We start from the raw sequence: 13601 nt of genomic DNA, 5'->3' as shown, positions 1-13601 counted from the left end.
GGTGCCGATAAGCCAGTAATGAGCTGATCGAGCTCGTTAAGAGCCGAGCTGGCAGGAAAACCTGGAAACGGGCTGGCACTGGGCTGCTCTGTTGAGCACGCATCATGCACACTGGGCACAGGTGGATGGCCACCCCAGAGCTGTGCTCCTTGGCTCCAGCACTTGACAGGCAAGCTTGCAGCCTTCCCCCGATGTGCAGATGTAATTCACACCTCGAAAAGTGTTCTGAAGGTGAAATCCCCAGCAGGATGGTGCCCTTCTGGGGCAAAGCCTCTCAGAAAGACCCCTTCAGCGTGCCCGGCTCTACCCGTCTCCTGCCCCGCGGTGCTGCTCGCACAGTGTGGGTTACTCCTTGCCTTTCGTGTGGGTTTCTGCAATCTGATGTGGTGACACTGGGTGACACTTTCAACATCTTGACCGTTCACGGGTTCTCTACAGCACCAGCCGCCACCACGCGTGAGCGTGTCAGCGCTCGTGAGAGAACGAGCGGCGTGTGAGCGAGCGTGGGCCCGGGAGCTCTGCACGCCCGCACCGCTGTCACGCCATCACGACTCCTCCCCTGTGTCTTCCTCAGATGAAGGCCCGCCCTGCACCTGCCCGCTCTGCACCTCAGACAAAGGCAGCTGCGTCCCCACCTGCGAGGGGCTGGAGCTCTCCAGAGAGCTGGGGGCCACCTACCTCGAGCTGCACTCGCTCAGCGACGTCTCCGCGGGAAACTACTTCGGAGGAGTGGTGAGACGCTGCTCCGCTGTCCCTTCTGGACGGGAGAGTCGGAATTGTGACCTTACTGTTTGTTTTATTGGAAAGGGAAAAAAAAAAGAAATACGTGAAACTCTATAGAACAGAGCTCACCCACAAATAAAAGACCTGCATAAAGTAAAACTAATAATGCTGGTAACTGATAACTCGCTCTAACAGACACTTGGTCAGGAAAGCAGAGCCAGATCACGAGCCTCTCATGTACGTGAATCCAAGGACTCAGGGTGTTGATCGCTTGAGATGAACTATGATCTTTAATACATTAGTATTTGAAATAAAAATTAATTAGCCAGCAATGTCATATACCCATAACTGGCACAGCCCAGAGCAGAACCCAGAGCAGCTGAACAGATCCAGGGTGTGGCCTGTCCTCTGAAGTGTTGCTCTGTGTGTGTGTGTAGCTGGAGTACTTCATCATTCAGTGTCTGAAGCAGAAATCCTCAGAGAGCACCAAGAAGAAGAGCCCCAGAGCTCGAAGACCCAGGCCACCACTGCTGGAGCAGCCAGGTGGGTCCCAGTACTGAGACACCGCCCCCTAGTGGCAACCCCAGGCACAGCACCGCCAGACAGCTGCTCCTGTTCGGCCTTCACCCCTGAGCACCTCCTCCTTCGAGCAGGAGACGGGCACCTGTTTCTGAGCCAGGTCTCCAGCAGACCCCTAGCCTGTCTCCGTGTCTCTGGGAAACAAAACCAAATGTTTTGATAAAGTAAGGTATTAACAGGGTGACTATTTTCAATCTTTTTTGCCTTAATTCCCAGTTTTCTGTCCGTCTCTTTCAGTTAAGGGCATTGCCTCAAGGTGTGTCTTCATATGTACATAAGAATGATAACAAATAAGAGAAGGTCATTTGCTTGTTAGTAGCTTAGCAATCTGAGGATCAGCCAGCTGAGTCCTGAAAGAAGCCATAAGAAGTAGTCAAATTTCCTGGGCTCCACAACTCTTGTCTTCTCAGATTTTCATGGAGGTGGTCTTTTCACCCTCACCCAGTCTCATCCAAGCCACAGTTACCCACCTGGTACACCGGTCCTGTCTGTCTGTGTGCAGCTGTGAGGTACAGTAACTGAGAGCAGATCAGCAGCTATAGAAAAAGGTCAACTGCTGTTTTGAATGGCCACTAATAATGAAGGAGAGTTTAGGAAAGGTTGCTAAGCGAGAGCAGGCCGCCCGGCTCATCTTGCTCATCAGGTGTGTTACTAGCTGAGGGAGGAGCCCAGGTGTCTCGAAGGCAGAGGAACAGGCCGCCCAGCAGGCAGTCAGGGATCCTGTAGAAGAGCTGTGGGCACGTCCTCCGCTCTCCGCCTGTCTGAGCCGAGCGGGCGTGCGCTGCTGTCCCCCCAGCCACGCTGCCTGCGGTGGAGGCCGAGAAGTCCAGCTGGTCCTCCGACTGGCTGCGGCTGCTGGACAGCGGGCAGTGTGCGGACGTGCTCTTCTGCGCCGAGCTCTCCGGCCGGGAGCTGGCGTGGGCGCACCGGGCGCTGCTTTGCTCCGTCAGCCCCGTGTTCAAGCAGCTCCTGGCGCCCGAGTCCCACGATCCCGGCCCAGCGAAAGCCTCTCAGAGCCTCTTCTCGGAGCGGGGCAGCGGACGGCTCCCTGCCTCCGTCTCCGGCCAGGACGGGCACTTCCAGCTGTCCGTGAGGGACCCTCTCCTGTCCCGCTGCCTTCCGGAGATCCTGCGCTTTCTCTACACAGGTGAGCACTTCACCGGTCTCCATTTCTCTTTTATTAATTACAATAATAATTTCAGTGATTGGTTTTTTATTACACCCATTTGTACCGACTCCTAAAGCTGGGTGTTTTACTGGAGTGGTCTGGGAGAAGTGCCAGGCTCAAGACTGCACCAGCTGTGCCCCACAAGGGATTTGAACCTGCATCAAATACTGGGCGGGGAGGGGGGGTAGAGTGTTTTCATCAAATCGTGGGATTTATTTAGGAATCTGTGCTCTTCAGTTCGCTAGAGGTGGTGAGTTTCCTTGCACATCTGTCCCCTGCTGTACCAGAACCGTGATGTAACTTGCAGTGCTGTGACGGTGCTCGCTGTGTGCTGTGCTTGGACTTCGTGATTGCAGCTGGCAGTGATTTGAAACCAGACAGGCGAGCTTCTTTCCAGACAGAACTTAGAAACAGCTTCATGGCGGTGGAATAAAGAGGTCAGGTACTGACCAGCAGCCCTGTTTCTTCCTTGGGGACACTGGGAGATCTTCATAACTTTAACTTTAAATATATATACTGTAACGAATACACCCCTGCGCATAACAGGGATCTTGGCCGGCCGGGCTGAGGAAGGTCTTCTTTAGCTCAGCTGGCACGACCCCTGTTGAGCAACGCCAGAGACCTGGGTTCAACCCCAGGTGGTGGGGGATGAACTGGGGCGGGATTAGTGAGGGCACAAGCCCGAGAGACCGAATTCGCTACAAATCATCTTTATAACTTTAAATAAAATCCCGATCGGACAACATCTGAAAACAAACAAGGAGACTGAGATGTCAGCAATGATGTTTTTTTGCTGTGTGTGTAGAAGAAAATAGACATTTTGTCTGGACATCAGACTCAAAGTATAATTCCTCCTGAGCACAGTACTTTCTTAATGCGTCAGCACATTGACTCAGCAATAGAATACCACCCTGTTGTCCAGTACTATCCTACGATACGATTCCCAACGCAGGATGTTCTAAAATGTGAAATATACATCCTCTGGGCATATGCTGGAAATGATCTGTGAATGATCTGGGTGTGATACTGTAGAAGTTCAGATGCAAAGGGTGGGAATGTCTGCAGGATATAATTTCCATACCCAGTAAAGGACAGGAAAATGAATTATATCACTGCAGGGAGGAGAGAGCAAAACATTTGTGTGTTTTTTTTAAGACTTGACCTGCAATAGTACAGGTTTTTAAACCAGAGGCTTTATATAAATAGGAGCTGCTGGGTCACATCTTCTCAGTGTGCACCAGTGCCTCTTGTGCACTCCTTCTGAAGGTCAGGAAAGCACCTTGTGCCACTGTGGGAAACAGCAGTTTGTAACCAGGTATCTCCCACCTGGGAGACACACAGAGGCCATTCTGCACCAGCAGCCCCACCTGGGAGACACACAGAGGCCATTCTGCACCAGCAGCCCCACCTGGGAGACACACAGAGGCCATTCTGCACCTGCAGCCCCACCTGGGAGACACACAGAGGCCATTCTGCACCAGCAGCCCCACCTGGGAGACACACAGAGGCCATTCTGCACCAGCGGCCCCACCTGGGAGACACACAGGGGCCATTCTGCACCAGCGGCCCCACCTGGGAGACACACAGCGGCCATTCTGCACCAGCGGCCCCACCTGGGAGACACACAGAGGCTGCACCGGGTGAATGAATAGGGGTTGAGTGGTGGCTCTGTGGCTCAGGATCTGCGCCTGTGGCCGGAAGGTTGCCGGTTCAAATCCCGCAGCCGGCAGAGGAATCCTACTCCATTGGGCCCCTGAGCAAGGCTCTTAACCCCAACTGCTCCAGGGGTGCCATATAAATGTCTGACCCTGCGCCCTGACCCTCAGCTTCTCTCCCTGTCTGTGTCTCGTGGAGAGCAAGCTGGGGTCTGTGAAAAGACAAATTCCTAATGCAAGAAATTGTATATGGACAATAAAGTGATCTTATTGAAGGTGGACCTTTAGGAAGACTAGACTGTACACATCCAGAGTGGAATTAGGGCAGTGGGGTCACCATTCCTACTCTTACAAACAGTGCCTTTGGATCTTTATTGACCTTGATTTAATGCCTCAGCTGAAGGATGGCTCCTGTCCCCAGTCACCATAGTGGCCAGAGGGAAGAGCGCCCCTTACTGGCCCACCAACACCTTACAGCAGCAGCCGGGATTTCCTCAGAGGTCTCCCCTACCAGGACTGACCAGGCCCAGCCTTCATTGGAAATGTAGGGCCAGTGTTGAATAAAACCACAGGAAAGCCTCTTCCTAACAGCAGTGGTGTTGTCACTGTAGGTGGAGTGCTCATGAGCGGTCAGGCTTTGATCAAACAGCAATGCAGGTGTGGGCTGGAAATTTCCACGAGTACATAAATAGACACAACTGTGTTTGAAGAAACAAGATGAGACAGTAAGCTCTGGATTAGTAAGAGAAGTGAGTGCTTCTGATTTTGGGAAGAAGAGAATATTTAGAAAGATGAGAAACTGAACGTCACATCTTGTTTTTTCTTAAAAAGACAAGCTTCAGCTCTGTTTGCAATGATAACGACAGTAATTTAACTTTTTCATGACTTGCTGAACTTTAACCCCTACTCACTCAATCTCCACTGTGACACCACAGCCCTCAAAAGGTAGTTCAGGGCCCAGTGATTCCATCCTCTTCTTCAGCATCTTTCTTCATTATTCTGGTGTTGGGATTTCGTAAATCATTTCACAAATTCACTACTTGAACTTTTTCCCAGCACTCGGAAATATTTGTGCTGCTGCAGAGTACTGTGTTCCCAGCCTAAAAATAGAACTCTCCTTTTCCTGAAAATCACTCCGATTTATTCAGAGGCCTGCTGCTTTGCCATTGTTTTTGCTGGGTGACTTAATGTGGGAATTTCAAGGGAATGTCCCTTTGCAAGGGAGTATAAGGAAGGATCCCAGATATCTGACTCTGGCTGAGAGGTGCTGATTTCTTGATTTGTGGGCACTGGGCTCCACCAGCTGTAGTCAGACTTAGCCGGGAAGTGTCTTGAATTGTAAAGTGCATCACTTCAGGGGCGTCTAACCCGACCCCCAGAACCAGAAAGCCTCCCGTCCAGCTCTCGCTGCCCCTGGTCCCTCCCCAGCAGGACGCAAGGCTGCAGCCCAGCCTCCTCTCTCCAGCTCCTCAGAGCTGCTGGAGCTCAGCAGAGGGGCTGGCGGGGGCAGGTAGAGGCGTGGCGGGGGGCTGGCAGGCGGGGTGCAGGCTTGCTTGCGGGGGGCTGGCAGGGTGTGAGTGTGCAGAAGCAGATCCTCTCGTGGGCAGGACAGCCTGGGTGCCGATCATGGACAGGAAACAAGTCCCCCTGTCCAGCAGTGTGAACCCGCCTGTGGGCCTGTGCTGCCAGTATGGGCTGCCAGGTGGTTGGCCCGTCCGGAGCGTGGGGTAGCTCGCAGGGTCTCATCCCGCGGTTTCTCGACAGGGGCGAGGAGAGACGTCAAGTACCTCTGCCTGCAGCAGGAAACCGGAACACTCGGAGATAATCCGCCCCACCATGCAGACTCCTCTCAGAAGTGCCCAGGGCCAGAATCAGACCCAGGAGTCAGTGCTGTCCTGTCGCTGAGACCTTGAGACAGCAGCCCTAGTGGCAAACAGAGTGCAGATATAAGCGGTATACAGTACTCCCTCGGTTTAACAGACTGACGGGGGAAAGGGTGTCCAGTATTGGCCAATGTTTAAGTCAAGTGACACTGAAGTTTTATCAGCTCAGAATATATATGTGTGAGAATATATATTTACTATATACAGGTATGTGCTTTCTGCATGCTCATACTCTTTGTCAGAGACATTTTTTTTGTGCCTTTTTATCATTAGCTCTTTATTTCACGTGTTTTAAATATACTGCATAAAATTCCCTGAAACCTACAAAACACAAACAGCACCCATCGTTAGCAGCTGACCTATCCCTATAGGGCACCTCAGATATTCCTCAATTTTAAACCTATAAAGTATCAATACCTTGTTTTTATTATTTGCAGAGCTCTTTTGCATATTGTTGGGAGTTTTAGTGTATTTTTAAAAGTGATTTTTTTAAAACGTTTTTTTTTAATTCGCTAAAGCACACGAAATACAATTAACACCGACTTTTCACAACACCCATCTGGCCACCTTTATTGCGGGGAAAGTCAGGATATTTCACAGACAGACGGGAATTTTACAGGCAAAATGTCCCTGGAGCAGATTTCCTCCGTTAAGCCGGGGGTTGACTGTTGTAAGTCCAGACGCGCTCTTGTGGCAGTATAGTGTCAGACAATTAAAGGGAAATCAGATTCATAATATTTTCATTATTTAGACAACTCCGTGCCAGTCCCTTCCCTCCAGTTTTTAAACGGCGGAGGGGGGTGCAGTCTCTCAGCTTTGACGCCTGAAGCCGAGCTGCCGGGCTTGGGAACAGGGCCTTGCGGGACGGGCGGCGCAGGCGGCCGGCTGCGCTGCTCACCGGCGCGTCGCTGTGTTCCAGGCGCCTCCCGCTGGAAGGAGCTGGAGCTGTCCCTGCAGGCCAGGCTGGGCAGCCCGCCGGAGCTGCGAGAGCTGCTGGCGAAGGTCCGTCTCCTGCTCGGCCGAGAGCAGGTACCCCGCATCGCGATGGACGAGCCCGGCGGGCCGGGGGGCCGTGTGCAACAGCCCCACCTTGTGGGTCTGGTCGGGACTGCATGTCCAACCACCGGTGTCGGGATAACGGGCATCTTCCCGGAATCTTTGGTCAACAAGAACGACGAGAATATCGTCGATGTCCAGCTTTAAACTGAATATATATATATTATTTAAATTACGTGATTTCTGAATTATTATTTGAAAACAAGGCCCGTGGTTTTAAGCACTGGGGCACATTCTGTGGCGCCTGTGTGCGGAGCTCTGTCTGAGCCGGGATGATCCAGGTCACAGGTGTCGCAGAGGCGTGGGGTGCGGCGATCTTTTCACATGAGGCTGTTGTGGAGCAGTATTCTTGATCTGATTAACCAATGCAACAAACGGGCTTAGAGCTCATTCAGCTTTGGAGATTGAAAGGCAAAAAAAAAAGTCCAAACACCTAAAACTTAAAAAAACACCTTCAAATATCTTAGCCTGCGTTTAATCAAAAAATAGAACGAGTATCAATCTTAATTTACTTGGTAACGTATTCATTCTTTTGTCTTATGGAAAATTAACCTCTTAGCTCGCTTCATTAGTCTGCAGTGGGGAAAATGGTATTTTAAACCGCCTGGCAGAGCGCTTCTCAGCTGTGGGGCTGCTGTCCTGCCGCTGGGGGGCGGTGCTGGAATCTTACTGCAGGTGGAAGCTCTCTGCGGGAGACGGGTCCGAGTGTGAGGAGCTGGGCCTGTCCGAGGGCTAAGACCCTGCAGAGGAGCCTGCAGTCATGGCGACAGCAAGTGGGACGCCTTCCGCATTTTCGATGGAGAAAGATTACTTATAAGAGCAAAAGAGGAGGCCATCTGACCCATGAAGTTAGGTAGTTAGGTAGTTAGTACTTCATCGAACTGTTTTTTTTTAAGAGGAAGAGGCCAGCGTATTGGCTTGAACAACATGGCTAGGCAGCCTGTTCCACACACCCACTACCATTTGTGTAAAGACGTGTCCTGTCCTGATTGGAGGACTTTTTTTTAAGAAGCCAGGGCATCGGCTCCACCAGTGTGGCTTAGAGACTCGTCCAGGAAAGAAGCAATAACAAAGTCTTCTTCAGCTCCCCCACAGGTTATGAGTAGCAAACTGCGGGCCTGACTCGTTTCTCTGTCTGCCCAGCAGTGCTCCAGAGAGCTCCGTGCCCGCAGGCCCACCAGGCACCCCAGAAGCCCCCTGGCTGCCCTGTTCCACAGCCCCCTGCTCTCGGATGTTGTCTTCAAGGTTGAAGGTAACTTTTCCTCCCGGAGAAATAGCGGAGAAAACGGTGATCTTCTGTTGGAGAACCATTCCTGTTTTACAATGAAAGCAGGTCTGGCTATCATCTACTCTCAGGGGGTATTCTCTGCTCTTGTGGCAGAGATGGCTTTGCACAGGCATGCAGTTGAAAGAGTGCGCCCAGTCTCTGCTCTTGTACCAGTATGATCTCTGACAAGCAGCAATTAGATCCTGGCAAAAGTGAGCAAAGGCATACCTGGTCAGCAATGTGTTGTCCAGTAGTTGCAAGCTGGGAATGAATTGTGAATCCCAGGAGCTGCCCATTTCTCTGTTGGCAAGAAAATGTGTTTTAATTGCTCCCTGGCTATCGAACAGCTGCAGGTTTTCGAGAACAGAGATCTAAACGAATCGGATTTTGCAGGGGCTGCAGTCCCAGCCCACAGGGCGGTGCTGGCTGCCCGCTGCGAGGTCATGGCCGCCATGTTCAGTGGGAGCTACGTGGAGGCCAGCAGCCGAGTGGTGCCCGTCTACGGCGTGTCCAAAGACTGCTTTGTGTCCTTCCTGGAGTACCTCTACACCGACTCCTGCTGCCCCGGTGCGTACACTACACACAGCGGGGAGGGGTAGAGGGCTGGGTCCCTGGCGGCTCGCGTCTGGAAAATAACAGCTGCTGCCTTCACAGAGATTCCCCATAAGTGCTGTTGGTGGGACCAGTAGGTGGCGCTGTTCCCTCTGGTCCAGAATTGCCAGTATGGCCACCAGGGAGATATATTGTAGAAGGTGCCACCCTCAGTACTTTTAGTCTGACCTCCCTCTAGTTCCCTTCTAATTCCACCATTAGAGAATTTCCCACCTCCAATCTCTGAGCAGGTGTGTCACGCAGGTGGGGATCCCTTTGTGAAGAAAAAAAACTCTGTACGATGCATGGTGTTACCATCAGATCTTCCTCCTGAGATCCCGAGCCAGTGCACTTGCCCATCTCCTCCTGCTCTCTTCCTGCCAGCCAGCGTCCCCCAGGCCATGGCCCTGCTGGTCTGCGCCGAGATGTACCAGGTGCCCCGGCTGCAGCACCTGTGCGAGGTCTGCATCTGCACGCGCCTCCAGAGCATGTCCAGCAGAGAGCTGGCGTCCAGCAGCCTCGGCGTGGTGGAGCTGCTCGGGAGGGCGCAGGTGAGAGGCAGGACGAGACCGGGGGACTCATCGCGAATCAGGAATAAGATCGCAGCAAGAACGCTGCGGCAGGTGGAGAAAAACGGCACCGCACCGGCGTGTTCTGAGCAAAAATAGTGTGTCAGCGCTCTTTTATTCTGTCATGTAACAAGAAACTTCACAGCAAGACTGCTGCTCTGCTCACTGATGCTCACATCTGCTTTTCCTGTGTGTTCCTGCCCTCCACAGTTTCACCACGCACCGCAGCTGTCCACATGGCTCCTGCACTTCATCGCCAGTAACTACCTGATCTTCAGCCAGAAGCCGGACTTCTCCAACCTCACCAGTAAGAGGCGCTGTTGAGTCCCAGGAAGTGGTGTAACGGGTCAGCTAGGTGCAGAATGGGACTTTGGAAAGTCGCGGTGTAGGATAGTTTTAGATTATTCTGTCCAACAATTATAGCATATGATGCAAAGTATTTAAGGTTGTCTAAGTGTTACTAAACATTCCTTAAAAACTGAAACCAGCTTTAATAACATAGAAGTTGAATCATAATGGCTTAAAGGAAGGATGGAGGAGTAGGAGTAGACAGTAGGAGTCTCTTGCTGATGTGGACGTGTTGCTGTGGACTGTAAGACTCTGGACATTCTCTGTAATAACCCCACCCTTAATTTGAAGGATTTCATCACTTCTGTTTTCCGAACGAGATAAGATGTGAACGAGAGCGCAGGGGATTGCTGGTGTGTAGCGCCTGTATTCGGGCGGCTGGAGGGGCAGCGGCAGAGTCTCGAGCTCGCGGTTCTCTTTCAGGGGACGAGCGGGACTTCGTGGAGAAGCACAGGTGGCCGTCCAGCGCGTACGTGCAGGAGCTGGCCGAGTTCAGATGCCACGTTCACCGGCGGCACGCGCGCTGCGCCGTCATGTGACCGGACTGGAGGAGCAGCTCTCCGCCTGGCAGAGCTGCAGACAGACACGTCCACGAGGCAAGAACCTTCTGTGATCTGATGGGTCTGCGCTGTTGACAGAGGGGACAGAAGCACTGTGCTGTAGGACATGCTCTCACTGAACTGCTGACGTGTGAGAGCTTATTCCCTGAAAGTCATGAAAGAGACATTACCTGTTTTTTTTTTTATTTCATACTAACTCATCATCACAAATGACTCCCTATAGTCTGCGTTACAGACTGCACATCAGTGAAAATACAAGACCCCACAGGAATAAAGTCACGTTTGAACTCTCACGACAAAATGCCAGGGCCAGAGTTTCACTGACCAGGCCAGATGAAGGCCCTCTGCTTGTTTTGCAACTTTTGCTCCTGCCTATGAAGCTGACCGCATGAAACGACAAGGAGCCGTTCTGCTCTGATTAAAGGCGCTTCATTGAATTTCTAATATCAGATATGCTGGATGTATGACAGCCACACAAAAGGCACCAGTTAAAGTAACAATAAATAGCTTTAGCCAGTGAGAATGCACCGCTCCACTAATTCCTAGAGCAGTCCAGTTCAGGTGGACGGAAGCATGTTGACCGGGGAGGTGATGGCTCAGCTCCCTGCAGGGTCACACAGATTAGACACAGGCCACATGGCCGTGCTGTAAGTATGACAGAGCCACGATTCTCAGGGCCCGGTGAACCAGCACCGCTTCTGGCGATATGATCTGATACACGAGCGCCTGCTTGTGGGGCTCTTCTGCTCCAGAGGCCACCCCTGCCCCTGGGCCTGAGCCCCGATGAGCCACTGGGCTTGGCAGAGAACCAGCCTGTGTGGATTGGATGGAGGAGGCCTGTGCAGACTGGACAGCGTTGGTGTGTGCGGACTGGACGCCAGTGGCGTGTGCAGACTGGACGCTGGTAGCTTGTGCAGACTGGACGCCGGTGATGTGTGCGGACTGGACGCCGGTGGTGTGTGTGGACTGGACGCCGGTGGTGTGTGTGGACTGGACGCCGGTGATGTGTGCGCTGGTGTGCGGTGATGTGTGTGTGGACTGGACGCTGGTGGTGTGTGGACTGGACGCTGGTAGCTTGTGTGGTAACACTACTGTCTTTCCTATTCACTGAACTAGACATTATCAGACAATTGTATTACTGGACATTTAGGAAAAAGCTGAAATAAACCAGGTATTTGATGTAATTGACTTTTCTACAAGCTATGGAAGTAGAAGGCTGTGTTTTATGTGATAACCTTAAAAAACTAAAATATCTGCTTATAAACATAATAGTAGCTTTTGCTTCAGGTTACTTAATATTTTTCATTTTATCTTCAATTAAGCAAGAGGTCTTACCGCACAATAATAAACAGGGCCCTTAACTTAAGGACATCAGAGGTCAAATGATTTCGCGTTTTCTGTATATAGAACACCTTAAGCGAGTGTCTGTTTCACCAGGGGTGCATGCTCACTGCAAACAAGTAATGATCATGTACACAAATAAAGACAGACTTGACCCGCAGAGTGTTCTTATTCCATTCCTTCTCTTCCTGCGGATTTCTGCGTCTTGACCCTTCACGCTCTCCTCACAGGGTCCAGAATTCGTCAGCCAGATTCCTGACCAGGTCTAGTGCAAGTGATCACATTACTCCTGTCCTGGAGTCCTTGCACTGGCTTCCTGTCACCTTCAAAGTCCTCCTGCTCATTTATAAGGCTCTGCATGGGTAGAAACCTCAGTACCTGTCTGAGGTGCTGTAGTCCTACTTCCCACCTCAGAGCCTTCGCTCTTCCAGTTCTGATTTCCTGTCTAGTGGTGACAGGCCCTTCTCCTGCTGCACCCCAAAGCTTGGGAGTTCTGTCCCCAACAATATCAGAGGATATCTCCTACCCTAAGCACCTTCAAATCCAGACACAAACCCCCTTTTCTTCAGAAAGGCTGTTGTTTATCTTGTCTCTGGCTGCTCCCTGCATCTCCCATTGCATTGCCAATCCCTTGTGTTTATTGTGCTCATTTTGATATCTCCTTGTTAACTATTTTTTCCTCTAAAGTGCTTTGAGAAGCTACTTTTAAAGGCACTATGGAAAATAAAGATTATTATTATTATTAGCTTTACAACAAGAAGTCCGATCCTGGTCCAGAAGGTTGCTGTGTCTGCTAGGTGCTAGGTACTAGGTACTAGGTACTAGGTACTAGGTGCTAGGTGCTAGGTGCTAGGTCTCACGCATCGGCTCCAGCTCAAATCTCAATTACTCTGTTTCTCATTCATTCCTGGATTTCTTTGGATCGCAGCATGATGTCTAGCTTTTGAGGATCTTTTGGTCTACTTCACTTTGTCTGGCAGGCCCTATTTAAGTGATTTCTTGATTGAGAACAGGTGTGGCAGTAATCAGGCCTGGGTGTGGCTAGAGAAATTGAACTCAGCTTTCCAAAGATGTGATAAACCACAGTTGATTTATGTTTTAACAGGGGGGGCAATCACTTTTTCACACAGGGCCATGTAGGTTTGGTTTTTTTTTTCCCTTAATAATAAAAACCTTCATTTAAAAACTGCATTTTGTGTTTCCTTGTGTTATCTAATATCTAATATTTCAATTTGTTTGATGATCTGAAACATTTCAGTGTGACAAACATGCGCAAAAATAAGAAATCAGGAAGGGGGCAAACACTTTTTCACACCACTGTATATATATAAAACAATATTGGTTTTCAATATATTCTTTTATTTACATCTTATATTGTTGCATTGTCACAGGTGCTGGGGACGACATTGACAAGGATTACTGCTGTCAGGTTTGATCCCTCGGTTTGGGAGACCAGGCAGGTGTTGGAGAATGTATCCCGCTTCCCGTTTAAAGACTGTCAGAAGTTGAAAAGTTTTTTTTCACGCGCATGGGAGCGAAACACACAGAGATGCTCGGTGTATTTTTCTCTAAACTAGGACAGTCCTTAAATATGTTTCTATCACGCTTCCCTGTGCTTACCGGATTGGTACTGTTCCAAAATCACGCACATCTTCTTAATTCCCTATTTGCTAAACATAAACTTCTTTTAATACAAATGGTTACTTAGGTGCGCAGCACGCATCCCTATGTAGCAGTACAGAATTACATAGCAGCCCTTGTGTCCAGCATTCTTCCAATCCAGTTCACACCAGTTCTGAATGTCCACCTTATAAAATATTGCATCTTGTGCAGGAAAAGTGTGTACAAAGTTCACAGAGAC

General features: G+C 50.6%; 1 protein-coding gene across 10 annotated transcripts in view; it reads left to right on the top strand.

Annotated features, from left to right (window-relative positions):
- Positions 1-12930, top strand: part of rhobtb3 (Rho related BTB domain containing 3) — a 35901-nt gene extending 22971 nt beyond the window's left edge. Inside the window, exons 4-12 of one of the 10 annotated variants that reach the window (XM_088911887.1) lie at positions 575-732; positions 1161-1266; positions 2099-2449; positions 6760-7010; positions 8208-8316; positions 8725-8898; positions 9307-9473; positions 9702-9798; positions 10263-12930. In XM_088911887.1, the coding sequence (XP_088768013.1) occupies positions 575-732; positions 1161-1266; positions 2099-2449; positions 6760-7010; positions 8208-8316; positions 8725-8898; positions 9307-9473; positions 9702-9798; positions 10263-10378 (1529 nt within the window). In that variant the 3' untranslated portion in view covers positions 10379-12930. Of the gene's footprint in view, positions 1-574; positions 733-1160; positions 1267-2098; positions 2450-6759; positions 7038-8207; positions 8317-8724; positions 8899-9306; positions 9474-9701 lie in introns of all 10 variants that reach the window. The other 9 variants (XM_088911886.1, XM_088911885.1, XM_088911890.1 and 6 more) reach the window with 9 other exon arrangements.
- The last annotated feature ends 671 nt before the right edge of the window (positions 12931-13601 follow it).

The sequence above is a fragment of the Atractosteus spatula genome, chromosome 3, assembly GCF_055471065.1.
Source record: "Atractosteus spatula isolate fAtrSpa1 chromosome 3, fAtrSpa1.hap1, whole genome shotgun sequence".
Taxonomy (NCBI): domain Eukaryota; kingdom Metazoa; phylum Chordata; class Actinopteri; order Semionotiformes; family Lepisosteidae; genus Atractosteus; species Atractosteus spatula.
The sequence above is the reverse complement of the archived record's forward strand: the minus strand, read 5'-3'. Positions and strand labels throughout refer to the sequence as shown.